Raw genomic sequence first — 27091 nt, forward strand, 5'->3', positions numbered from 1 at the left:
TAGACATCAACTGAACAGTAACTTGCCATTGACTATTTAATGTTTGAACTCGACGAAGAACCACAGATATGCATTTACTGCATTTTTAATAAGCAAACCTACAGTTCTCGACTGTACCTTATAGTTCATCCAAGGGTGCACGCCTGCATATTTCGTCTGCAGTGATATACATGGCCATTGAAGGAAGTAAGTAAGAAAATCTAATTAAAAGCTTCAAAAATAATAGAATTAACCTTTAAAATTCTCAAGAAAAGAACATTAAAATAAACCCAAAGGCATACGATAAACTCACACGTGTATTACTTCAGTTCATTAATTGACATTACTCAAAAAGTTCAAACGTTGTCAATGACATTTAATTTTTAAATCTTTCTAAAGCATAAAAGTCAATTTTGAATGAAATTCTACACGTGAGCCAATTTTGTCGAATCTGCATCAATCCCATGAGACAGGATATTAAAAAAAAGCTTCCTTTTCTTCGAAAGTCTGCTAAAATTTTTATTTTAATTTATAAATTAATCCTCAAATGGGTAAAATAAAATGTATTTGAATTCCGCTCACTTTTATGGAAATTAAAATACATTTTTTTACTTTCCCGTTCACTTTGACTTCCCTGCTTTTTTTGGTTCCAATATAATAAATATTACTTTCTATAGAAATCAATATAACGGAATTACGATTCATGATGTAAAAAATACTCTCATATTGATGATTTTTTTCTAGGTTCTTGTGCATTGAAGCCCCAAAGTGGAGGGGTAGGTAGCACCGTGAACGAGCACAACCGAAAATACAAAAAAGTTTTTGGAGTGGGAAATTCAATTGAGAAAAAAAAATTTTCATCTCTTCCCTTCCGTCCAGTTTCAATTTTGGTGCTTCTAAATTCTGTTCTGTGTGCTGCTCGACACAATTTTTTTTCTGTGTTCACTTTAACGCTTGCTGTTTATTTTACCACACATTCTCAAATCCACAACAACCTTTGATGAATAACACATTTAAAAGGTTTTAAAGATTTAGAACGTACTTGGATGGTAATAGAAAGTGAGTGGTCGACAGTTGAGGATCGAATTTCTGCTAATTCATTCAGTTGTTCATCGACAGGAACAATAGGAACATATAAATTATTTGTGTGAATTTTATAATTAAATTAAATGTGGCTTATGGTCAATAATAAAAAAATAGAAATAAAGTGAAGAAGTTCAAGAAAAATAGAACGACGTGTCAAAAAATAAAAAGTACGAGGGTGTAGAGTAAAGTTTGGTGTTTATTTTACATCAAACGTAAAAGAAGTGCAAACAATTGAAAAACGCGATAAAAAAGTAATTTTGAAGAACTTACGGATTCGTAGCCGAAGAGTAGGAGGAAGGAATGCAAAGCATTGGAAAAGAAATGAAAATATTTTGTTTTCTTTAACATTAAAATTGATAACGGAGGATTGTTAAAAGCTTTCAATTTTCCGCATCATTCTTTTGAAAAAACTTTCGTCGAGCTAGCGACGACGACTGAAAAATATAAAGACAAAAGTTAGACATTTGCATAAAATTATCATTTTGGTGATTTTACCATTCATAAATTCTTTTCTGCTTTCATTCCTTCTTCTTATTCATTACATGCTGTGGACATTGTGGAAAGAGTTCGTTAATTATCTTTTGAATTTTTGAGAATAATTCAAATATTTTTCAACCGTTAAAAGTTATATTGGAATTTTATTGAAATTTCACAGTAGTTTAACTTAAAGTTTCAAGTTTAAGGGAACTAATTAATCATTTGGAGTGATTAATTGAGTATTAAAGATAGTTTGTGCTGCTAAATGTGACACAATAAGCTGTAATCTTCTCGCTTAAATTTTAACTGTCAAATAATATTTGAAAATAATTTAACGAAGCATTTTAACGAAGTTTTTGAAATTTTTTAACGGATTTTTGGAATTGTTGATAGGAGTTGATGCCTCTTGAGGAATTCTTCCGATCTTAAGCAGACAAAATCATCGATTAAGTTACTACAAAGTGGCATTTATCCAGATTTTGTCTATGATTTAGCAAAGTTTGACATTTGGAAGGGATACTTGCCATTTCCATTTACTTAACATTGTCTTTACCTAGATCAGTACTGTCCAAACTGTGTGTCACGGCACACAACTGCTCAAAAAGTTACGAATTGCATGCTATGAGTCGTTTCGTTCGTGGCTTATCACCAATGTGTGCCATGACACAAAAAAGTTTAGACAGCACTGACCGAGATGTATCATCTTAAAGGCTGATGCTACATTTGAAATCTGGCCAAAAAAAGGATAATTTTGACAATTTTTTTCAAAATGACCACAGCATGTTCCATCCCACAACTGTTATTCTTTTCCTACTTTTTCTCATTTATTATTTGTACATCTACTTCTTTTATTTGTAGAAGGGAGAGTTCTCTCAGTATAATAAAATAATTAAAAGCGACAATAAACATAACAACTGGCATCACGCAATATATTTTTAACCGAACCAATTATGGATGCTGGAAGGTTTACGATAATTCTTTACTTGCTTTCGACAATGCTCTTAATTAATTGTGCGATGAGTTATGATAAGCAGCAGCAAAATGAGAGTCAAATTAACAATGTAGAGGATGTCACAACCGAGTGGATGAATAAAGCATTCGTGGCCACAACACCACGAGCAATTAAAACGAGGTTTGTAAAGTAATTTTATTATTATTATCATCAATTATAATCAGTACAAAAGACGATGAACAAAAAGAATATTTAAAGTTTATTTTTGCTTAATAATCGATATGATTTATTGCACATAAATTATCTCGCCTGACATGAATAATGAGACTCCAATGTGAGAGCGTAGCCAAATGAGAGAAACTCACCACTCCATTGTGGTGAAAATGAGATTTTTCAAACTTAACGGAAAGACAATTTTCTGACATTTGTTACAATCCTATGAAAAGCTATAAGCCCCAACATGGCTTATGAAATAGGAAGGAAAAAATTAATTTACATTTACATATCTCTGTGCAAACATTCGTTTGGATGGATTATGTTATGAAAAGTTTTTTTTTACTGTGAATTACATATGAAGAATTAGAAAGGGACTTTTACGTCTATAAATAATTTTAGTGAATTTTGTAACATAAAATATTGAAATTAGTTTGTTGATTTAGGCAGGCATGACTTTGGAAAACGCATTTTTGTGGATAAAACTTCAAATATTTGAATAGTTTAGCTTTGAAGCATATTTTTGGATAATAACGGTTAAAAAATATTTGAAATTATTGACAAGTAGTAGAATTTCAACAAAACGGTCATAAAATATTTGAAATTGTTGACAAAAAATAGAATATCATAATAACGGTCATAAAATATTTGAAATTGTTGACAAAAAATTGAAAATTGTCAGAAGCGTCGATTTAACTTATTCAACTAGATAATCAGGCAATTTTAAGTTTTTAGAACAGACAGAACCTGACAAACAGTCAAACAACAAACGACGACTTCAACCCTGTCTACAAAAATCTGCCCAAAAAAAAGTTAAAAACAGTTTCTATGAAGGATCAACTTTTACAAACTTTAATGAAAATTCAAAGGAAGCTTTAGCACATATGTTAAAGCATCTAAACTAGATATTTACGTTCTTATCTTTTGAAGTTCACGACTTGTAAAATGTTAGTCGAGGGATTTATATAAAAAAAAACTCACCGAATCGAGAATGATTTTTTGCCTTTGCTTCTTCCTTTTTTTTTATTCGGAAATACCAGAAAAAAATGCTGAAATGAGAGAAAGTATCGTTCAGCTTTACGTTTAAAAAAAGGAACGAATATGTAAAACGATTAGGGAATTTTGTATGGAATCTGGGAATTTAAAGGAAGTCAAAATGCTGCACAAAAAACAGATTCATGAAAAGTCATGGGATCATCTGATGGATAGAAAAGTTTTAAAATAGAAATGTGAATGGATGAGGGCTAACCTGACTGAAGAATCACTGGCATGGGACATTCACCTTATAGAATTATGTCGCTGTATTTTGAATATGCTGAATGTTTGAAAGTTATTTGTCAAGTCTTTCGCATCCACGAAACAAAATGTAAAACATTTCTTAATATCACTTTTCTCATTCCCATTACTGCTGTTTTGCTGTGTTTAATTCCATTGTCGTTGACATAAGAATTCACGAATGGAATTTAGTCAAATTAAAATGATGAAGAAGCAGTCTCATGTTAACATTAATGTAATTTAAAACTACACGAGATGGAAAAATCATTAAAAAAGTTCAAAAGGGCAGGGATGTAGTTAGGCGGTCAATATTCCTAATAGACAATCCTCGACCCAAGCAGCACATGGCGTCAGGTTCATGACATTTCCAAAAATTGTTGAAGTAAATTGTTGAAGATTGTCCGTCGCTGGTCCATGCCCAAGTCTAAATGTTTCAATCCAAACTCCTCCTCTGGATACGCACCTGACCAAGGTTTAGTTCAAGACAGCTTGAATTCTTACCACGAAGCATTTTCTTCTCAAATCTGATTCATTCTTGTCCAAAATGCTTGTGGTGACCTTTACTTCTATTCTATAGCCAGCATGATATTGTTTCCGTGATGAAGGGAGGCCCGATATCTCCCCCAACTCCACCCCTTCATCCTAAATTATTTCACATTGCCTCACATCGAAATAAAAAAATAAATAAACAAGACAAAGGTTGCTGCATCCGAAACAATTTCATTTTAATTCTAAAACAGTAAAAGAATTAAATTTTAATTTCATGCTTACCTTAGTGTTGCTGCTACCTTCCTACCTTTAAACTTCACCTAAAAGTTTTCTTTGATGACTCTTCAAAGTTTGTTCTTTCTTCTACTTTGGCACTTTTGCTGATTATTTTGCTTTTTTTTAAAGCTTCGCAATTTTATTTTGCCATTTAAATGAGTTTGTGTAACCAATTTTGACTCAGTTATACTTGATCTAAGCTCTTACATGTTATGTAATTAAGCGTTCTTTGTTTTCATGTTAATCTTCTTATTATGTTGACCTACATTAACATATTATTGTATGTATACAAGCACATTGTTTAGCGGTAATTAAATTTTTTTTTTCAAGAATATTTTAATGCTCGGATTTTCTGCTTTTCATTTCTGTTTTGTGTGCTTTTGCTATGGTAAATAATCTAGGGAAGCATATAATAATGTTTTTTACTGGATTCTTTTTGTTAAGGTTTTTTAAACTTACTCTTAAGATTGTATTTACATCCTGTGTTATAATAAAAGTATTATTAAAAGTATTATATCTAATAGAATGAATTTTGTGGATATCCTTTGAGAATCAATAAGACACAGAACCTAGTTAGAGCTTCTGAATGTGTTGATGCGATATTTAGCAGCTATAATTGATGGTTTACTGCTTGTTTACTATCATGAGCCAATACAGAGGTATTTCATAAAATTCGATGCTTTAATTTGCGTCTGAGTGTCTCTAAGTAAAATAAATTGATGCAGTAGCATGGGAAAGGTTAAACATTGCCAAATAATTACTCCTTGACCTAACTATAGCCATTTTGGAAGAGACTGTTGTTGATTTTCAACTTAAAACTAGAATGAATTTTCGAAAAAATTCGAAATTAATTTCGAACAATTTGAAATCAGTTTCGAAGGATTCCAACTGAAATGCCACTGAACTGTATTTAACACGAGTTCTTAATATGGCTAGCAATTCTCAAGAATTATTTATTTTAGTCTTAAGAACCTGTCAAATTTAAGACTGTGGCAACTCAAAGTTGATCTTAAGCTTTGAACAAATACCACCCATGCATTAATGCTTTATTAACGAAATCCTTAAATGTCTAATTTTACACTCATTTGCGGTTTTATACTTAAAAAACATTCAGCTCAAATTTTAGACGTCGTTTTCTAAGAATCCATAAAAGAAAAAGCTTCTTTTTAAATTCCGACAAGATTTGTCACTGTTGTGGGCTTTAACATTTAATTTCTGAGGAAATGCTTTTGCAGTTCTGAGAAAACAAATGTGGTTAGATGAAAGACTGTATCAGCTGAGTTCTTCAAGGTTTTAAGAAATGCCTGTCTAATTCAGTCTCAAGATGAGTGCTTAGACAGTAAATAACTTTAAGGTATGGAATGAGAATTGAGGATTTGAATCAGTGGTGAGCAATCTGGGTGCCATAGCTGGGTGTGCCTTGTAAGGTTTTGGTCGAGAGTTGCCCACCACTGGATTAGATCCTCAGCCTTATTTTCTGTAACATCCATGATTCCTAATTCATATGTCTCAAAATATGCGTCACACAAATTGCCACAAGCACTTTTAATCCCCACAAACTTGTTTATGTCTAGGACTTTAAAGCACAAACATAGAAAACAGCGAGGAATAGAATGCTTTATCAGTGCAATAGAACATTTTTCCTTTACCAATTTTTTAACTGTGTTAAAGGCACTCAAGCGAAAGGCGAAACCAAATTAAGTTTCGTTTCCTATGTGAAGCTAAGAAACGGAAAAAAGAGATGGAGAGAGAAGAAAAAAAAACGTGTTCATCTTTAATACTACTAATGCTAGCAGCAATGGTATAATGTTCTTCTTTCCTTTCGGTATGTAAAAATAGGAATGAGGAAAGGCATTAGTTCGAAGGGAAAGAATTTGCCATGCTTCTTGTCACACTCGCAGCAATTTTTTTTCTGCTACATTCTTTCAATCTAAGTGTCTTCTTCGTTTAAATAAAAAAAGCGCTACTTTTATATTATCACGAGAGCGGTTAAACGTTTAAAATGATAATATTTGCGGAGTAATTTAAATTTTTCATGGAATAGAATGAGACTTTGTTCATTCTTTTTGTACATTTGTTGAGCTGGAACTCTGGATTGATGTTTTATACGTTAAAAATTAGATTTGAATTTTAAATTGTTTACAAACAATGCAAATTTGCTTTTTCTTGAAATTTTTCATTGAAGAAAGCATTGATTTTGTAATAATATTGATCAATCTATGCTGAATATCATGTACTACACTAATTAAAAGATCCAGTAGCATTAAATTGAACAAAATCATCAAAATAAACAATTTTTTGTTTTTGTTCTAAATTGGAACATCTTAAATTACAAATTTGCATCAAAACAACTCAAGTTTTTGTGTTTTGTCCAGAGCATCAAGCATTTTGAGTCACAAATGTTCGCATTTTTATAGTGTATAGTGATAGCTTTAAAATTCTCTTAAGAAAAGTTCACTAAAAAGATGAAAAGGAAAATATTTATATTGAAATTAGCATTTACATGTTTGTTGCGGAAAAATTGTGAATCTAAATAAATTGTATAAACTGCAACATACACATAGTTGCCATCTCACTCTATTGAATGTGTATAGTGTAACATTATAATATCACATATCAGATTATATGGCTGTAATACAGAGAATGAGAGTATTGTGTATGTACATTATAATAATATTTTTAATTGCTATTATAATTTAGATTAAATGACTATGCTACTCACGCCAGAACCACTCAATGTTATTCGATATTACTTACCTCAAAACATGCAATATTATTAGCTTTTAACATGCAAAAAAGAGATGGAAAATTATTGCATTAAAAAAACTTTTGGCTTTATGTTGGGTTGTTGTTGTTGTTGTTGCAATTTTTCCAAGCTCCTTCCTGCTTCATTTTTCACATTTATATTCTGTGCAAATTGAATTTAAACACAGGTTAATGCCGGCAAAGTAAAAAAATGCATTAATTTTTATTTCTTTCAAAGTGCATGTTACTAGATACTTGCGATAATGTGTTTTTATGGCAAAACACTCTTTTTTTTTCATCATCTTTCCTTCCTCTTCTCACACTTGAGCTGTGTGAATCTCGCCCTAAAAAAATATATATATAATTTTGTGATATAAGTGAGCTTAGTTAAATGTTAAAGTGAAAGAAAAATTAATTTTTTATGATTTTGGTATGGAAATAATTTCCGACATCCTGATTTCAAGCTTCCTTCTTTTGCTCATTTTTATGGAAACAATTTTCCCTCTTTTTTCCCTTTACTTTTTCACTTTCTACTCGTTATGTAGATCGTAAAAGGAATTTTTGTCGATAAAAAATATTGTATATATGTATCTTGGCGGAAATTGCAGCTTAATTGAAATCAAATTACAAGAGAATTTTCTACATTAAAGAATTTTTTCGATTGCATCCTTGGATTGGCTACTCCAGTGGTGAGAGACTTGTTTTGTGTTACGGCACATTTGTTTCTGCATCTCTACACTGATATAGAGCAGTCCAGTTGTAAGCAGCCTGCGTATCGCGGTAAACCACAGGAATACTCTGTGTGTCACGACTTGCAGGTTGATCACCACTGACTTACTCTGTTTTACTGCATACCTTAGCAGGGATTCATGAAAAGAATGTCGAATGGTCTATTAATAGCGCATTTTCAACGGCATTCTTGAAAATTGAATTTCGAGCATTCCAAATATAGACTCTACGGAAGTTCACTTACCGTGCTCTTTATTAAAGCGGAAAGAAACTTGAAGCTCTAAGAAAAATCAACAGTAGTGGGTGTTGTTGGATAAAATTCTGATTTTTGCGATACATTTGTGTATTGTTTCCTTAATGTGGCTCCGCGTAAAAATTTCTTTGATGATTATGTAGCTTCTTTGATAGCTTGATAAAATTCCGTTTGTCAGGATTCACAAAAATGTCAAATTTGTACAAAAATAGAATTTCTCGCTCACTTATTAGTATGAAATGAGTTCAATCGACTGCTTTGATTAATTGAATTTTCTTTAAAATTCTCTATGAAAAGTCTTTAAAAATTTCTGAGAATTTTTAAATTGAATTACCAAAGTTATTTTGATAGCTGTTGAAAATTTGTTCCTCGTAATTTATAAGTGTATTTTTGTCATGTTGAAAGCACCTTTAGGGGTATTTCGAGGAATTGAATGTTGACGTCTACAATTGACATTAAGAAAAAACTTGAAAAATTAATGGTGAAAAGTTTTTTCTAGGCTATAAATAAGATGGGCATTGATCTTGTGCCGTAAACAGTCAAATTTATGTTTTATCTAGGGAATATTTAAAGGAAAATTTCTAAAGAAGAGCTAACACGAGCATGAACTTGAATATTCTCTTAAAAAGGAGAAAACACAGCAAAATAAGTCTAAAGATGTTATAAATCGATACTTAAGCACTGCCTGTTGTAAATATAAACATCAAATATTGCCTAGATTTAGGCTGAATCAACATTTTTTAATCGATACTTTACTAAAAATAAAATGAATCGAATAATTTAAAAATTAGCCATTAAGCCTACCTTTCTGCATTAAATCGACTTCCTTCCATATTTCTTCCTTGCTGTTCGTTTTGTTTTCAATCTTTTAACTTTATGAGAACCTAAAAGTGCTTTGTTATTAGCTGTTCTTTTGATACTAATTTGCAAGTTTTCAATCTTTTTCTTTAAAACTATTTTTTTGGCGCTTAAATTTATCAAGTTCAATATTTGAACTTTAATTTGAGTTTTGATCTTCCGTTAAATTTTGAATTCTTAAAATCCGTTATTTTTTGAGTTCTAAATTTCATTAGTTTTGTCTTCCCTTTTAAACTCAATTCAATGTTCATTATTCCTTTCCCGTTGCTTAATATTTACTCTGCAACTTACATTTAATGATATTTAGCTATATTCAGTTTTTCCATATTCCCCTTAATATTTACCAGCTTTTAACTTAATCTAATTGACAATATTTACAGCTTATGCACAGTAAGCACCATCCAAAGTATGCAACACTTAATGTTCATGAAATTTAAAACAAATTTTCCCTAATGCTCTCAATAAATATTATTCCTGCACATTAACACAACATCAGAAGACAAAATGTGTCAATATTGTGTTTACAGCTAAGCTAAAAATTACATTAACGTGTAATTTACAAAAGCATTTTTTTTGCTCTCCCTCTTTTCTGTTGAGCATCACATATGCATTGCAAATTTTTCTTCTTTTTTTGCTGCTCAAGACAAAAAAAAGTGGGAAGAAAATTCCTTTTTTTTCAGCTCTCTTAAGTGTTTATGCATTTCAACACACGATTTTTCAAAGCTCATTTGCACATTTAAGCATTGTCAAGTTGCTTGCTACTTTTATGAGCGCACACAGAGGGTTGGTTAAAAAAAGAGAATTTCCACGAATATATTCATGTGTTTTCTAAAGTGTGAAAGTTTTTTCCATCCTGTGACAAAAAAACACATAAGAAATTCATTTTCATGCATTTTTTTACGCTTTGAAAAGCATATCTGATATAATTGAAGTGTCAGACTTTTAAATGAAAATTACATAATGATAGATACGATAGAGGAGAAGCAGCAGCAAAAAAAAGAGTATGCTCATTTGCACACATATGTCGACAATCATAACACATTTAAATTTTTTTTTCTTCTTTTTTCCTCTCCCCCTCTTATTGTTGCTCATGCTAGAGGATATAAAGGAGCAAGCAGAAAAAAATGTATTCACTTTAAAGTACAATAGATAAGAAGAAAAAAAAGGAATAAAAAGAAAGAAAAAAAATCTTCTAAGAGTGCTGGGGGTCGTTCACCAACTACAGTGTGTAGCATGTGACACATGGGCAGGGTGTAGCATGTGACATGAGGGCAGCTAAGAGAGTTCATCGGCAATTATAATAGTTTTTTACCAAACCAGATGACCAAGCATTTTTGACAGCTCAACTCAATTTACATGAACAGTCAAGTTACTCAAGTTACTCGCAAATGACCGTCAAGGTGTCCTCATGAGTTGCCGTCAACAAGGTAAAGTTCCTTAACGACTACCATCGTTCTGTTCGAGGCAATGTATTTCCTTAACTCTGCACAGTTGTATGATCCAGGGCAGAGTACCTAACAATGATTTCTGTGTCGTGTTAACCACACAAACAAAGTTAAAACAGCTAGAATTGTGAAAAAGCATCTAAAATCTAGCTTGGCTTTCCTAAATCCTTTCGCTACCAGGAATCCTGACAGACGAAACTGATCACATATCTTTTACTGTCGTGAATTCTTTGCATATTTACTGGACTCTACAATAATGATTGAGAGATCGGTCTCACCCATGAGAATCGAACCCATGGACTCATCAAAGAGTGAGACAAATTTTCGGTCTGTTGCCTAACCATTCGACCACAGATACCTTACTCTTGCACTAGGCAGGATCGCCTATATGTGGCTCGATACTCCAGATTCCATTCCGTTCAGACATTAGTCTACCCAAACCGTCAATTGAAATATCAATTTAAAGTTAAACATCAAGTGTTCTGTACAATGTTGTACATTTCCCCGTCACGTAACCACCAAACCTCTCCCATTTATTTTTGTTGAAAAAGATTTGAAAAGAAGCACTTTTGCAGTTTTTATGTTCATTTAAAGCAGAAAGTTAGAAAATTTTCTTTCCTCTCTATCTCCATTTTTTTTTGTGTATGTTTGCAGACAACAATCATTGAAGAAAAGATAAGTTCTTAATTAAAAAAATAACAATTTAGAGACTTTACTCTGCGTGGAAAATTTATGATAGACAATAATTTGTTAGGTATTTGTCTTATAAATATTAGTCTTTTAAAATTATTTTTTAAGTGCTTTTTTCATACAGCTGAAGACAAGTTTTTATGTGCTTTTCTGGAATAATTATAAAGCTATCTAATGAGCTCGTTATATTTTAGTGATTATTGAGGCTCGCTATGTATTAAGAGGAATGTAATTAAAAATTCAGCATCGTGATGATTGTATCTGTTTAGGGCGTGGGTATTAGGGTGGTTATGATGCATTCAGAGGGGATTCAGTCATATTCAGGGGATACAAGATCATATTCCTGGATATAAGGTAGTATTTCTGGGGTATAAAGTCGTATTCAGGAGTATTAGGTCGTATTTAAGGTGTAAGGCCATATTCAGGTAGTTTAAGGTCATATTCAGGGGGAGGTTTTAGGAGTTAACTTCTAGCTACGTCCCTGGTGGATATTAAGCTACATACAACTAGATTTAGGTCAAATGAAACTTCAAAATCAAAATTTCCCAGTAAGTTTCCTTAACATTTTCCATCCACTCCATTCCTAATACAACATTTGCAGAATGTACAGCATCAGAAGAAAGCTTGCGGAAATTGAAAAAAGGCTTACACCTTTAAGATGTATGGAGGTTTGCTCCACTTACAATTCAACCATTATTTCTTCCTACAGGTGCTGTAAAGTATGGTTAAAAAATATGTTTTTCTTCTGTTCCTTACGTTTGACCTTATGCTGTGACATTTTTAAGGGAAACATAAATTTTGGAACACAAATCGGACACAATTTCAATTAACCTTTCTAAGTTTGTTAGATATATGGTTTGTGGAAATTTAAAGCTTTTTCATAATTTGGAATTTATTTAGTTCTTCTGGAGCTTCATTTGATTTTTGGATTATGTTGAATCATGTTCACCAAAGTCAAATGTCTTGATGTAGTTCAAGTCAGCTCTTGATTAATGTTGAATTCTAGATTCTTAGTTCTTATGTGAGCTTTTAGTAATGAAGCTTGAGGAACATTGCTGTCTTAAGCACCACAATACAGTGAACCGTATTTGTTGGTCTAATTTCGCATCTTACCGTTAATACGGTGACGTACCGGTGTTCTAGCCAGAGGGTGGGGTACTTACTGGAATCATGTTCCGACTTGGAGCCTAAGTTACTACAAAATGTCTTCCATCTGACTCTATTGCTGGCTGAATCACAAAGCTTGGACAAATTCTCAGTTTTGACATCTAATTGGCATTCCTTCTTTACCGTCCTACGCCATGTTGCTCAGGGGGGAGGGGACAGACTCCCAAAACCCTCAAATACGCCTCTGCTACTCGCGACTGTTCAAAATCTATTACTTAATTATCCCATAATTAAAGCCTTCCCCACTCGTGCATCCTTTTCATCACAAAATTTTAATATCATTAATTCCAATCAATTCAACACTAAGTATGACGAGAACTTCAAACTATATTGATAAAGAGCTATTAAATTTCAAAATTTTCGGTCCATTACTTAATATTTTCTATAATTCAACACTTAATTCCAATGTAATTATAATGAGTTGAAAACTTATAATTAGCTGAGTAGTTATTAAAGCTTTTGAACTAAAACATTTGCGTAACCATAATGACTGTGTCTTGTACTTTCACAGACAACAATTTTGATGTAATCATAATCAGCATTTCTCATAACAATAAGCTGTAGTAATAGACATATTCTAAAATAATTGAGGTTATGAAAATAACAAAAGCTTGTTCTTAAAGAATCTACTGTTGATACAGAAGTGTACAAAAGACCTCTCATTGGACACTCAAAGTCCTCATCAAAGTAACATTGAAAATACTCTTGAAAAAGAACTTCTTTGCGGTATGACTTGGAAAATTTTTTTTCATCTTCTTCAAGAACTCATTACGAAAATTGAGAAGTAAGAGCAGTGAGAAAGGCAAAAGCATGAAACTTGAATTATTGATTTATTTTTAAAGTACAAAATTTACATTTCCATCTCATCATCTGTTCTCATCTCCATTTTATTTCCAATTGTAGGGATTCAAGAAGCTCAAGTGAAGAAGAGGACGAAGACGAACATCCGATAGCTCAAGCTCGTCAAGCAAGTAATAGCAATAGTGGGTTTAATCCAGTTACGATGGTATTTAATGCTGTCACTAACGCGCTGTTAAAATCAGCTCAGAATGTTGCCCGCAAAAGTCCTTCAGAGATATTCCGTAGTTCATCAAGTGAAGATGATGAAGAATATTATGAGGATGACAGTAAAGGAGATGTAGGAACTCAAGGTAAATATATGGTTGTATGCTTATGGCTTAAAAGTTATTTATGATATGCATTTTAATGTTTTTTTTTTGAGGTATAATATTTATTATTATTGCTGTTATTATTTTTAAGTGTGGCGAAGAAAATTCTTCATTGTTTGATAAATTATGTAAAAGTTTATGCTTGAAACATTTCAAGTGCTTCCTTGAACAACTCTACATACCGAAGTGTTCTGAGAAACTTTAAAGTTGAACATTAAAATTTCTTTGAGATCACGAATTTTAAAGAACGATGCAATTTTTTTGAAAGCTTTAATGGATTCTTAGAGGATCTAAATTTGGATATTAATACTTCTATTCCTTGAATTCATGCTCTTTTAGATGTTCATATTAATTTGTATCTTAATTGTTTTTGGAACTCTTTGCTGAAGATTATAATCTTAAGATAGCATAATATTTCCCAGTACTTCGCTAATTAAAACGATTTACATTGCTTGCCTAATTGATTGTACGTCAATGAACTGCGTCTTAGCTGCACTGAAGGCTGTTGTTCAATAAACAATATTTGTTTCGTAAATTGGCAAATTGATTCTTTTGTTTGAGACAAAAGTTTGATAATTGTTCTCAAATTGAAGTGTTAAGCATTTGTTATGTAATATATTGCTTCTTAGAGTTTGAAATACTTACGATAAGTCCTTTTCCAACAAGAAATAGACGAAAAATGTGAATATTTTCAATTTTCTGATGAAAAATTGAATTTAAATAGCAAACGGGGTAAAAAACTACGAATTTTCTCATCAAAAGGGAGTTCATGCGACTTTTAAATATGGAAAAACCGTTAAATTTTTTATAAAATCAATATGAATTTTAAACCAATTTTAGAATGTTTAAATGCAATACAATTAATCCAGTTCTTTTAATGCTGAATTCAAACATCAAAACATTCCTACACTACCTAAAATCACGTGACAACAAACATAAAAACTCATTAAGAATACTCTACTAAAATTACCTTTTTTTTTGTATTGTATAAATCTTCTGAGTAATCTCCTGAGATTTATGAATCCTTATTGAAGGAAAGTAAATTATTTTAATTGAAAATTTCAAGCAACAATAATTTACTATCAAAAGTGATAAATTTTATGTTCAGCAAAACAATATGCTTACTTATTCAATCAATTCCCAGAATGCATCAACAAAATTAAAATCTTTCTATCTGTTCATGGAAAAAGCAATAAGCACAAAAAATATTTAATACCAGAAGAAAAAGGCTTCTTTTTTTGGTTATTTATCACTTTTCCATTATTGTTTATGGGGTCATTCATAAATGATGTCTGTTTTTTGGGTCAGTGGTGCACAACATTATATGAGGCACCTAATTCTAGACCGAAACCCAACAGTGTATCACACTGGGAATAAAAGTGAGTCACACCAGGCGCACTAGTGTGCCACTCCAGTTACACAAGTGTGTCACATCAGGTACACAAGCATGTCACACCAGGTACACAAGTGTGTCACACTAGGTACACAAGTGTGTCACACCAGGTACACAAGTGTGTCACATCAGGTACACAAGCATGTCACACCAGGTACACAAGTGTGTCACACCAGGAACACTAGTGTGCCTCGTCAAACACGTTGCTCACCACTGATTTAGGCCAATGGGATTTACAACTAAGTAATCCATCAAACAAACTGGATATTAATCCATAGAAATGTACTATAATGCAGGACGTCACTTACAAACGACCCCCATATTGGCAGAAAATTTAATTCCATTCATATTCAGTCAGTCAATTTGTGAATAGGCATCGAATGCGAATGATATGAAGAAAAAACCACAAAGAAGTGGAATGAGAATCATTTTTTTACTCCATATCTGCTTGCTGCCTGGCAGTTAAAGAATGAAAATTGGTAAAAGCCAATTTTTGTTATTGTTTTGAGAGTAGAATTTTTCATAAAAAACATTTTCAGTTTAGCTTACTGTTTTACCCATTATTCTTGCTTGGTTGCTTATCGAATTATAACAAGGCATTGCCTGGTATGGCAAAGTAAAAAAAAAAGCAGAAGCAAAAGAGAAACGAGTCGTAATAATGAAGTCAAAGAAAACGTAATTTTTTACGGTTGGTGCGCACGTAAATTTTCTAACAAATATTTAGGAATTTCTTATGAAAATTAGAAAATTCTGTTTTGGCATGTAAAAGAGATTTTCTATAAAAGCAGGACGAAAGCGAGACGTACTACTTGTAAAGGAAAGAGCGGAAAGTTTCTCATTATTTTTATTTTTGTACACAATTCTTGCTTCCGTCTTTCTTTATGATGATAGCTACAGGTATGTAGGAAGGGGGAGTCTTTACTAGAGGGTAATATATCAAAATTCGGAGTCTAGGTCGGTTTAGTGAGTATGACTTGATGCCGGATTCGGCGATTCAATTTAAATCCGGCTCCACGCCAGAATCATGCTGGATTTATGCCAGATATTTGATTGATTAACCCAATGGAGAGGTTTGAATTACCCGAATAGTCAGCATGTTCATTAGGACAACGCTCCACTGCATCGCCGTATTACCGGTGAGAAGCAAAGATGGCCTGACGGCAACGTGACGACTGATTTCGATCCATTTTTACTTCAGTTAGCCATATTGTGACGTTAAGGCTTGATGTTCCTTGAATGACCAAGATACGAACTTTCTCGAACAGCAAATTGCGGCAAATTTCATTTTTCTCAATATAAGTGAGTCTAAAACAATCGTTATGGTCCCTTCAAAGACTTGGGCTTCCCTGTTGCAGGGCCACCTTGTGATACCCAGTGGATTACGATGAGCTCTTCAGGAATAGATAGTCGATTCCATCAAACTATCAAGAGTTCAAATTGAATGGCTTTTTGTATGAAAAGGGGTCTTCAACTATGTACAATAAATATTATTCAGATCTCAAATGACCGTTAAAATCCACTCAGTCAAGAGTAAGATCCTCAAATGAGTTTCTTAAATTATTGAGCACCCCTCTCATATTTCCTACTAACTACACCCCAGCAAAGCATAATAAGTAGAATAAAATTTGTGCTAAGTGTATTTAAATTGAGGAAGGAATAAAATCAAGAGGAGTTCGAGCATCAATTTTCAATTGAATGAAGAAGAACAGCAAAATCTGACGTTAAAAAAAGAGAAATTTTTCAACTCGTTTACATAATTTTTTTTTTCTCTGTTCAGTCTTCGTTTGAATAAATTTAAATGCATTGTTACATTCCATTTTATATCTATGACTATGACTATGATGCTTCATTATTAAAGAGCTTTTATCCTCTATTTTTGCGTGGGTATTAAGAAAACCCTCAAAATGGAATGAATTTTGTATTGTATTATCATCATTTTCCACTCTTAACTTTCTTCTTGTTCCTCACACCGATTCTTACGCTCTTACCGATTAATACTATAAGCTTCGCATTAGATCACATTGTTAGAAAATCTGCTGACACCATTAAAGTCAATTTTGAAGGGCCTTTTTTTCTTGTGTCTCTCTTTTCCAATTGCTCTAAGCGATGACTCTGTGAATATTCGACATTGTTGTTGTCGTCTTAAAAACTTTGTTTTAAAAAGGGGTTTTTTTAAATCTTTTCCTTTCTTGCTTGCTCTGTACGCCTCATTCTGCTTGAATAAGGAGGCGACTAAATGCAATCTACGGTCGAGAAAGAAAAACAAATAAAGACACAAAAAGGATTGTTAGAGATAAATTAGGTGTTCTTGACGGACGAGATTTTTTGTGATTGGAAAAACATTTTTTGCATCTTTAAAATTTTTTTGCATCACTTTTTAAAGCTTCAATTTTCAATTACTCTTTACTTAAAAAAGATGCTAAATTTCTGCTTCAATTTAAGTCAATTTTTGCTTCACTTGAAAGATGATAAATTTCTGCTTCAATTTAAATTGATGATACTGCTTCACATGAAATGATTCTAAGTTTCTGCATCACTTAGGAAAGATGCAAAATTTCTGGTTCAATTTGAATTGAAGCCAAAGTTTTGCTTCACTTAAAAATGATCGCGATCTTCTGCTTCAATTATTAAGCTCCGAAATTTTTATTTCAACTTAAATTGATTCCAAAATTCTGCTTCATTTAAACTAAAGCCAATCTTTTGCTTCACTTAAAATTGATGCTAAATTCCAGCTAAATATCTGCTTCACTTCATAGAGATGCTAATCTTTTGCTTCAAAGAATGAATTCCAAGCTTATGCATCACTTAAAAAAGATGCTAAACCTCTGCATCCCTCAGAAAGTGATGCCAAACTCCAACTTCAATTTTACATCATTTTTATTCCCGACAAGCCAATTATGAAATCACATAAAAACCCTTTTACAACCCCTAAAACACGCTCTAAAGTATAAAATGAAGAGAAGTGTCGTAAGAACGCTTGAAAGGATGGAATATAAAGTGAGAAAATGCTTTCAAACTTTCAATTAGACAGCAAAAATGTAATAGAATTCATTAAAGTTAAATTAAGGGATAATTGATGTAGCAAAAATAAGCAACAACTCTTCCTGTCGATGTTAATGATGTTGTTGTGTTAAATGCGAAGTAAACAAGCTAAAAAAAAAGTTTGAAAAGTTTTTTAGTGACGGCATAAATGGATAAATTGTCATGGAAATTTGTGCAAATGAATTTTGTAAAATTAATTTATAAAAGATAGTTGCCAAGAGTGACACATGCAGCATAAAAAAAAGCTGAAGCATTTCAATATTTGATATTTATTTCCCCCAAAAAACTATGTATTTCCACTAAAAGTGATAAATTACGTTGAGTCGATGCAAAAGTTTATGACTATGTAGCACAAAAGTTTTGAAATATTTCATTCACATTTATCATGCCTCTTCCTATTATTTTGTGTCTGTTTTAGCATGTCAGGAAACAATACTCAATGTGTGAATAAACTTTTTTTTCTCCACAGTAACCGAGCACATGTACATATCCAGCCATTTATGCCAAATATAAAAATAAAATAAAACTTTTCTTCAAATCTAATTAAGAGCGATGACAGCGAATAATTTTTTATCAGACACCTAAATAGTCTCTATTGATTGGAACCGGGGAGAATGAAGAATAAAAGAAACTTTTTCTTTCTTTTTTTTGGTGTCATCACATTCGTGGCAACAGCTCAAAGCCACATGCGATAATTTTCCAATTTCCATCTCTCAAATTTTATATACAGCCTTGAGTCAATAAGATAGATATCTATCTAAAATCTATAAAACTTTATGATTAGTTTTCTGTTCACAAAACGTTTAATTAGATAGCGTGACAGTTCAGTTTCAGTGAAAAAAATAAATAAACTTTTTTGCGGGTATAAAAACAATTTTTTTGAGAGAGTAATTTTATTTTTGCGGAGTTTGTGAGGTTGTTGGACTTGTTTTGTCGGTTGATGAACTAGAAGTTTTGTAATTTTGAAATTACATGATTTTTTTACATCGAATTTTACTTAATTAGATGTTGAAATTTAGTTAGTTTTATGGAAAAATGGCTTTTGACTCAAAAGATGCAGAAAGTTGAGTTAATTTTATGAATTCTGTGTTCAGATTTGATGTGAAAATCAACAAAAGATGCAAATATTTTTTAAATGATGCAAAAAATTCTTAATAGATGCAAAAATTCTTGGAAAGACGCATAAAGTTTTCAAAAGATGTAAACATTCTTGATATGATGCAAATAATTCTTAAAAGTTGCAAATATTCTTACAAAACCTTCTAAACTGATGCAAATATTGAAATGAAGCTAAAAATCTTTAAAAGATGCAAACATTCTCGAAAAGACGCAAATTCTTAAACTTCGAATAGTTTTGCATTAAAAGACGCAAAACTTAAGTTCAAAATATTTCAAACAATTCTGCCTCAATTGATGCGAAAACCTTTTTGAACTCTCATTTTCCAAAAAGCAATAAATTCTGCCTCAGCACCAAACCAATAAATCTATTAAAGTCGTATCCAATATTTCTAATTGAAAATTCTACATCCAAAAAAACAATCGACATTAACTCAAGATGACTTCCAAACTTGCTACGATAACTTTTCACCTACTATAGGCCTACTAGAGTTAGTCTATTGTCTCAACTTCTTGTTATTTCCGTCAAACGGAAACAAAAATAAAAGAGAGATTGAAAAAATGTGTTATGTGATAATTTTCCAATTTTTATAGCCATAGTCGATAAATTTTTACAATTAATTTTATTTTTTCTGAACAAAAAATAAAGCAATTCCTGCAGCCTTCAATCTTGACAAAATAGAGCGAGACACTGAGGGTAGATAAAATATAGAAGGGAAAAAAGTTGATTACAAACTTTATTTTTGTTTCATATGAAAAAAATAATTTTCAAACGATAAAAAACTTTATTTTTTCGCTCTTTTACCCCGGGGCATATTCAGGGGGAAGAAGAGATTTTATAGGTTATGGCAGTGGTGGACAAACTTTTTGTTTTTTGCGGCACACCTTGGAGGTAAATTTTGATCGATACTCCACGCAGCATGTGCTCTAGGTTGCCCACAACTGGGTTTGAGTGTCTTTTACCCCGGGGTATGTTCAGGGGATGAGAATGGTTAGGGATGTGGTAGGCAACATTTTGTTCTTCGCGGCACACTTTGGATGGTTTGTTTTGATAGAAACTACACATGGCATGGTATTCAGTTTTCCCACCACTGGGTTTGAGTTAAGCCCCTCCTGCACGGGGTAAAAATTCAATTTGTAAGGATTTTTCGTGAAAAAATTCCAAATTCTGACTACACCCCTGCCTTTCCTTCCCGCCGTCGATTCCTTTTGCTTCATTTTATTCCTTTTGTAAAAAAACACAAAAGAACGACACAATTTTGTCGGTAAAATTTATTTGGTATGGGTGAGCGAGATAGAGAGAACAAAAAAAAGGCAAGAAGCTCTTTATGAACTCAATGAACTTACATAATCTACCTAAAAAACTTCCATCTGCATTGAGGTAGATCGCTTTACCGCAGTTTTAACTCAATTTATGTTTGTATGGCTTGTTGGTATATCAAAGTACATTAAAAGCACTTAAGCTCAACGATATTTCATTTTCACACTAATATTTTACGTTTTGTCGCAATAAAACTTTTCAATGTTTGTTTCCCTTCTCTGTTTTTCCTGTAAATTGTAGAAAGGAAGAGAAAACTGTAAGAAAATGGGAGACGAGGAACTGAATTTTTTGTGTATGTTGCGGATGAAGAAAGGCTTTACATTCAAGTCTTTATATAAAATCAAATGACTTATACAACAATAATAAAATTCTTTATGTCTATTTTCATGTGAAATGATTATGTGGCTGTGTATGGATGTAAATGTATGTAAATCCTAAGAGGATTTAAAGAGTTAAATTTGTTAATTAAGGCAAAGTGTTTGTTAAGGAACTTTATGAATATTACTGTTATTCTCGAGAGCATTAAAATCAGTGATTAATTGCCTTATTATTAAATTGTTGTTTTCATTCAATTACGCATTTAAAAAGCAATGTTTATGGCTGTTGAATCTGTTTTGTTATAATTGGCAATAATGTGGTCAAATATGGCAAGAATGTTGCCAAAATATAGCGAGAATAGAGCCAGAATTAGATAGAATATGGCTGGATCAGAGCCAGAATTTGACGAAGTATCAGGAGAATGGAGCCAGAATATGATGAGAATAGAGCCAGAATATGGCGAGAATAGAGCCAGAATTAGATAGAATATGGCTGGATCAGAGCCAGAATATGACGAAGTATCCGGAGAATGGAGCCAGAATATGGTGAGAATAGAGCCAGAATATAGCGAGAATAGAACCAGAATATAGCGAGAATAGAGCCAGAATATGGCGAGAATAGAGCCAGAATATGGCGAATATAGAACCAGAATTAGACATAATATGGCTGAATCAGAGCAAATTATGGCGAGAATTGAGCCAGAATATGACGAAGTATGGCGATAATAGAGCCAGAATATGGCCTTCCAAAATATGGAGCAAGGAATTTGCTCTCAACAATGAGTCTTTATCGACAATCTTAACTCCTTGTAACACATGGCCTTATCATTAGATTTACTCAGATACACACTTAAAATATGCACATAACATTCCAGTTATAATTAGTAATTTTGTAAGGATATGATGTAATCTTAGTAAGATATACAATTTATTGGGAAAAGATACTTTTTGAGATCAATAAGGATGAATAATTTGCATTATTTTAAGGATGTTCACCTCGATGTACACTAAATGGTCATTGACTTATGACAATCATTAATTAAGGAAGGAGATGAATTCATAGATGAGGTAAAAACAAATGAATGGCAATCCCATTCTTAATAGTAGTCACAATTGAATGCTCATTAGGTGCCAATGCGGTTGTTGCAATCATCCTGAAAGGCTCAAGGCGTGAAGGAGTTGAAAAAAGTGTCCAAAGCTCGCCATGTCTCTAACTTTATGTCAGATTTCAATTCCAACTCCATGCTACATTCATGTCGACCACGCTGAGCAAGCTACATATTTTCTGACTCCCCCACATCGTGTGCCTTTATGTCATAATGAATCTTTGTATACCTCAAGTATTGAATTTCATGAATAGGAGGCTGCTTGATAATTCATAGAATGCAGATCTCCTGCTCCATAATACTTAAACTGCACCTCCATTTATGATCTTCATCCTTAATACATACAGCCCCTTACAGTCACATCATCAATTTTCTAATTGGAAAGCAACAAATTTTATAATCTTATTAGACATAAAAGCTTCTTAAGAGTCTTCATTAACAAAATGTAAAATCATTTTCTGAGATGGAAGGTTTTCGAGTTTCTCGTATCAATTTCAAAGAAAGCTGAAACCAAAGAATCTTGATTCTTATTTTGAGGTAAAGTTAAGTTTTTTGCTCTAAAACTTGGAGCTTGATTTTATCAAAATTTAGGTCTGGTGTGGGTAAAGTTTTTGATGATGTGAAGGTTGTTAGTGTTTCCATGTTGTTGATGCTGACTTTAATGAGCAGGCTGTACATTCTGTTAAGCGATATGCTTTAATTTCGATTCAGAATTGCTTCTTGTTTTGTTTTGGAACTTCCAAAAATAATAATTATAGTAAAAGGTCGAATATACTCTCTTGAGAACGGAATATTAAGGTACAGAAAGATGTTTCTACCTTTAAAACTTTTTTCCAGATATGAATAATAATATTCTGTATTCTAAGAATAAAATCAGCACACTGATTACCGTGAAGCATAAAATTTTGCTGAACGAGAAAGATTTCCTTAAATGAAGCTGAAATCGTCGTTGTCAAGAGGCAAAATTTCAACTATAAACTACGAATTGTTGTTGTTGTTGATTCCATTGTTGGAATTTACTTTTTTTTTGTGTGCAAGTTTGAGAGATAATCCACTCAAGTGGAAATTTCGTTCAGCAGTCAAAAAATTTACTGCGCAAAAATGTTTCTTACAAATTCCTTCAATAGCTTCTTTTTGCTAGAAAATGCTGAAGGCTCGATGAGTATGAAAAAAAAAGCGAAACAAGACACGAGATTGCAAGTATTTTGCACAATGCAGAAATTGAAAGGGGGAAGTAAGAAAGGCATTTGTGAGACGAGTGGTTTGAGCGCATTTTTCAGAAGATTTCGTTAAAATTGGAAATTTTGGAACTGATTCTTATTAAGAAGACCTTTACCAATGTTGCAGAACAGTACTTACAACTTACTTGCTCCACATGCTGTACAGATCAATTGTGATCCAAAGCCTCACTCAGATGGCATCTAAAGCTGGCTTCTGACTTCCAATTTCCAATACCGAGTGCAATACGGGCTCAATCAACAGCTTCTTTCCAAGAGTTCTTTGGTCGTCCACTAGCTCTTTTACCATCTACAACAGTGATGGACCACCTTTTAGTTTTCGGGGCATGTATTGGTGGTAAGCCTTGACAGGACACAGCATACGGGCTATGTCGCTAATCTGTAGGAGCACATAGCTTGCCGCCACCTGCTCTAATGGCACTACCAATTACTTATACTACTAAGTTCATAAAGACGCTGCAACACTCAATCACTTCTTCATCATTGTGTACCTCATTGTCACTCATGATAGACACAAGGATGAAAGCTATTGATGCTATACATCAAACTACACTGCAGTGCCTCGAGCTAATATTTAACCAAGAAATCAAATTAAGAATACAAGCAGCTAACTGTTCGTTTTAAACTAATGCATGTAAAATATGCTAAAAAAGAAGACGATTGGTGAGGAGGAGGAGCTGAGGGCAGTGAAAGGAAGAACTTTTCCTTACAGTGCTTTATTGTCTGATAAAAATAAAATGTAAAATATATAAAATATATAAATTTTATTACAATATATAAAGAAACATAGCGCAATGAATGTGGAAAAATGTATCTTTAAGTGAAACTTTTCACTTTATCATGCAACATAAAAATGTTGTACATGACAAAGCACATCTTTTTCATGCTTATGATTTATGCAATCAATTCCTCAAAATCAACGAACGTTCATCAGGTGGCGGTGTAGTAATTTCGAAGAGAAATATTTTGCCATAAAATAAAAACTATATGATGCTACCCTCCACATATGTACGTGCATATACATATGTAGATGTATTATATTCCAAATGTATTCTTTATGATTTATCTCGAAAGGTGTACTATATGGCGAATTTTTTATTGCATTTCTAAATGATTCATATCGTAAAAATTTATAAAAAGAAAATTTTCTCTCTTTTTTTTATATTCCTTCTTCCTTCCCGAAGTTAAATGAGAGAAAGAACATATGAAAATGACATAATTCATGCTTCACATTAAGCTTTCTCATCTGGGTTCTTAGCTCTATATAGAAAAATAATATAGAATTTCCTTTTCGCTTAGCAAAACTTGTTTTAATTCTTGTGTTGTCTCTGGTGTATATCCAGTTTGGACTTAGAGTAACTACTTGATTGGCTGATTAAGGATTGAAGAAGGTTTGGCCACTTTAGTGACAACTTCCTTGATTTTCTGAAATCACATAGGCTCTACCTAAAACTAGTTCTATCACCAACTACCGCTTGCCAATTCCCAATTTCAAGTGCAATACTGTTTCAATCAACAGCTTCGATCGATTTCTACTCTAATTTCATTAAATTCTAACAAATTCTTAGCTAAAACCATATTTAAGCTGGAATTTAGTGTTGTTTAGGTCTGATTTGCGCCAATTCATCAGCATTAATACCGCAGCTTACGCTTATACAGAAATAATTAGTTTTTCCAAGAGTTTTCCATCAAATTTCTACTAATTAAGTATTAATCTTAGCTGAAAAACCCTGTGAAAAACAAAATATTTATAACAAGTTCTCGGAATAATTCCACTTTACTTTTGCATTTATCAACCTACTTCATGAATTTTAAATAAGATTCAATGGAACTTAGTAATAAAAATATCAACTAAGTGTTTTGCACTTCCGAGAAGTAAAGCAATTTTGTATTTTTCGGAATTGAGTTTTATTGACATTAATGTTTATTCATTGGAGTTCAAAAACAGACTGAACTTTTGTATGAAAAAGGGGTTTTCAACTATGTATGAATGAATGTTATTCAAATTACAAATGAACGTTAAAACATGCAATTAAATTCAAACTTCGGATGAACGTTAAAGTAAGCAATGTAATTCAAATCTCAAACGAACGTTAAATGAAACAATTTAATTTCAAATCACAAATGCACGTTAAATGATAATAAGCCACAAAAATTATGAAAAATTAAAATTCTCAACATCATCAGCCACCGATTCTCGTGCCTTAAACTTTTACATCCACAACAAATTACAGCATACACTATAAACAATTATAAGCAATGAATTTTTAAACTTGGTTATAATTTTTCTTATAAAAAATTCCTTTTTTTTTGCATTCACGATTATCAAGCACACAAGGTTGAGGATGAGGCGAACAAAAAAGAAAAAAAAAACTTATTTTATTCAATTCTGTGCTGTTTTTTATACAAATTTTTCTTCTTTTTCTCTCTCATTCTTTTCATATTTTTCCTCTCACACAGAAGCTGAGGCTGAAAAGAAAGGAAGTAGTGAAAGCAGCATAATTACAAGTAACACAACTTCAGATGAAGTGTTTGAAGGAAGGCAAGCCAATTCTTATATTAAGGGAGATCCACTCAACGGTTATTACGATTTCGTAATTACGGAAGGCTCATACAAATTTTGGGTGGTATTTCAGGTAACGAGCATCATAAAATGGAAGATTGTATAATCCACTTGAGTGAACCTTTTCATGAATTGAAAAGCGGAGGCAGGAAGTAAATTTTGTACTGCTGTAGTTTCGCTCATGAGATGAAAATTTTGCCTTTTTTGCATAAATATCGCAACATTTTTTCTGGCATGAATTTTAAAGAAGAGCAGTCAGAGTTTGTTGGAGCGTCAAACGAGACAACATAAAAATTTTGAGGAAATAAATTTTTTCAACCTTAAAGTTTTTTGAGCTTAGCAAACTTTGCTAAAACTAGAAACTGCAGCACGAGAAAATTTATTTCCATCTAGATGAATTTTGAAACTATTAAAATTTTGTTGATTGCATGAGAAAAGTATTTTCCTGTTCAATAACTCGATCGAATGGAAAAGTGGAGAAAGCTTTTATAGTCTTGGTGATTTTTAAGCGCATTTTTTCAAGAAAAAAAAATTCAAATTAATTTTGACCGTTATTTTTGAAATAATTTTGACTGTTATTTTTCAAAAAAAAAAAATCTGTCGTTATTTTTCAAATTAATTATAACCGTTATTTTTCAAATTAATTTTGATCGTTATTTTTCAAATTAATTACGACTGTTATTTTTCAAAAAGATTTTGACCGTTATTTTTTCAAATTTTACATAAAAGCTTAACTTTACCTCCAACACATCCTCATGCAGTTTCATAAACTTCCAAAAATTCACCATGCACACTTTTATCACAAGACTTACCGAGCTGTCATTAATTTCATTTCCCTTTCATCTACCATATTTTATTTTTTTTAGCTTTTCACAGCTGGTCTGCTGATTTATTCAACACTAGCCGCAATTTATTATTCAAAAGTTAATCCTCTTACGAGCGATTACGATTATGTTGATTATCTTAGTCGATCATTTAATGGACGATCAATGGACACAGCCGATGTTGATGATGGTGATGCTGACGAAACGTCGACAGTCTCAAGCGGAATAAGAGAATCAGCGAGAACATATTTATCATCATTGGAGCACAACAAATGGGTACGAACCGCAGCTTATGGTTTTCAGTTTGCTATGGATGCAATCGATCGCATTCCACAATAAAATAAATGAGCAACAAATAATAACAATAA

At 32.3% G+C, this 27091-nt stretch overlaps 1 protein-coding gene across 1 annotated transcript; it reads left to right on the plus strand.

Annotated features, from left to right (window-relative positions):
• The first annotated feature begins 1003 nt into the window (after positions 1-1003).
• Positions 1004-27091, plus strand: LOC139091295 (uncharacterized). Its single transcript, XM_070641306.1, has 5 exons — positions 1004-1316; positions 2401-2674; positions 13538-13785; positions 25797-25972; positions 26766-27091. The coding sequence occupies exons 2-5, from the start codon at positions 2493-2495 to the stop codon at positions 27060-27062; spliced, it is 903 nt and encodes a 300-aa protein (XP_070497407.1). The 5' UTR covers positions 1004-1316; positions 2401-2492; the 3' UTR covers positions 27063-27091.

Source organism: Chironomus tepperi, unplaced genomic scaffold (genome assembly GCF_022539635.2).
Source record: "Chironomus tepperi strain 1889 unplaced genomic scaffold, CSIRO-AGI_Ctep_v1 contig_244, whole genome shotgun sequence".
Taxonomy (NCBI): Eukaryota; Metazoa; Arthropoda; class Insecta; order Diptera; family Chironomidae; genus Chironomus; species Chironomus tepperi.

What these genes read in the sequence shown, in the direction of transcription:
- LOC139091295 (XM_070641306.1), top strand. Translation starts at nt 2,493, where the DNA reads ATGGATGCTGGAAGGTTTACGATAATTCTTTACTTGCTTTCGACAATG. An exon ending in CCACGAGCAATTAAAACGAG is followed by an intron (nt 2,675 to 13,537) that starts GTTTGTAAAGTA and finishes TTCCAATTGTAG; the next exon opens with GGATTCAAGAAGCTCAAGTG. An exon ending in AATTTTGGGTGGTATTTCAG is followed by an intron (nt 25,973 to 26,765) that starts GTAACGAGCATC and finishes TATTTTTTTTAG; the next exon opens with CTTTTCACAGCTGGTCTGCT.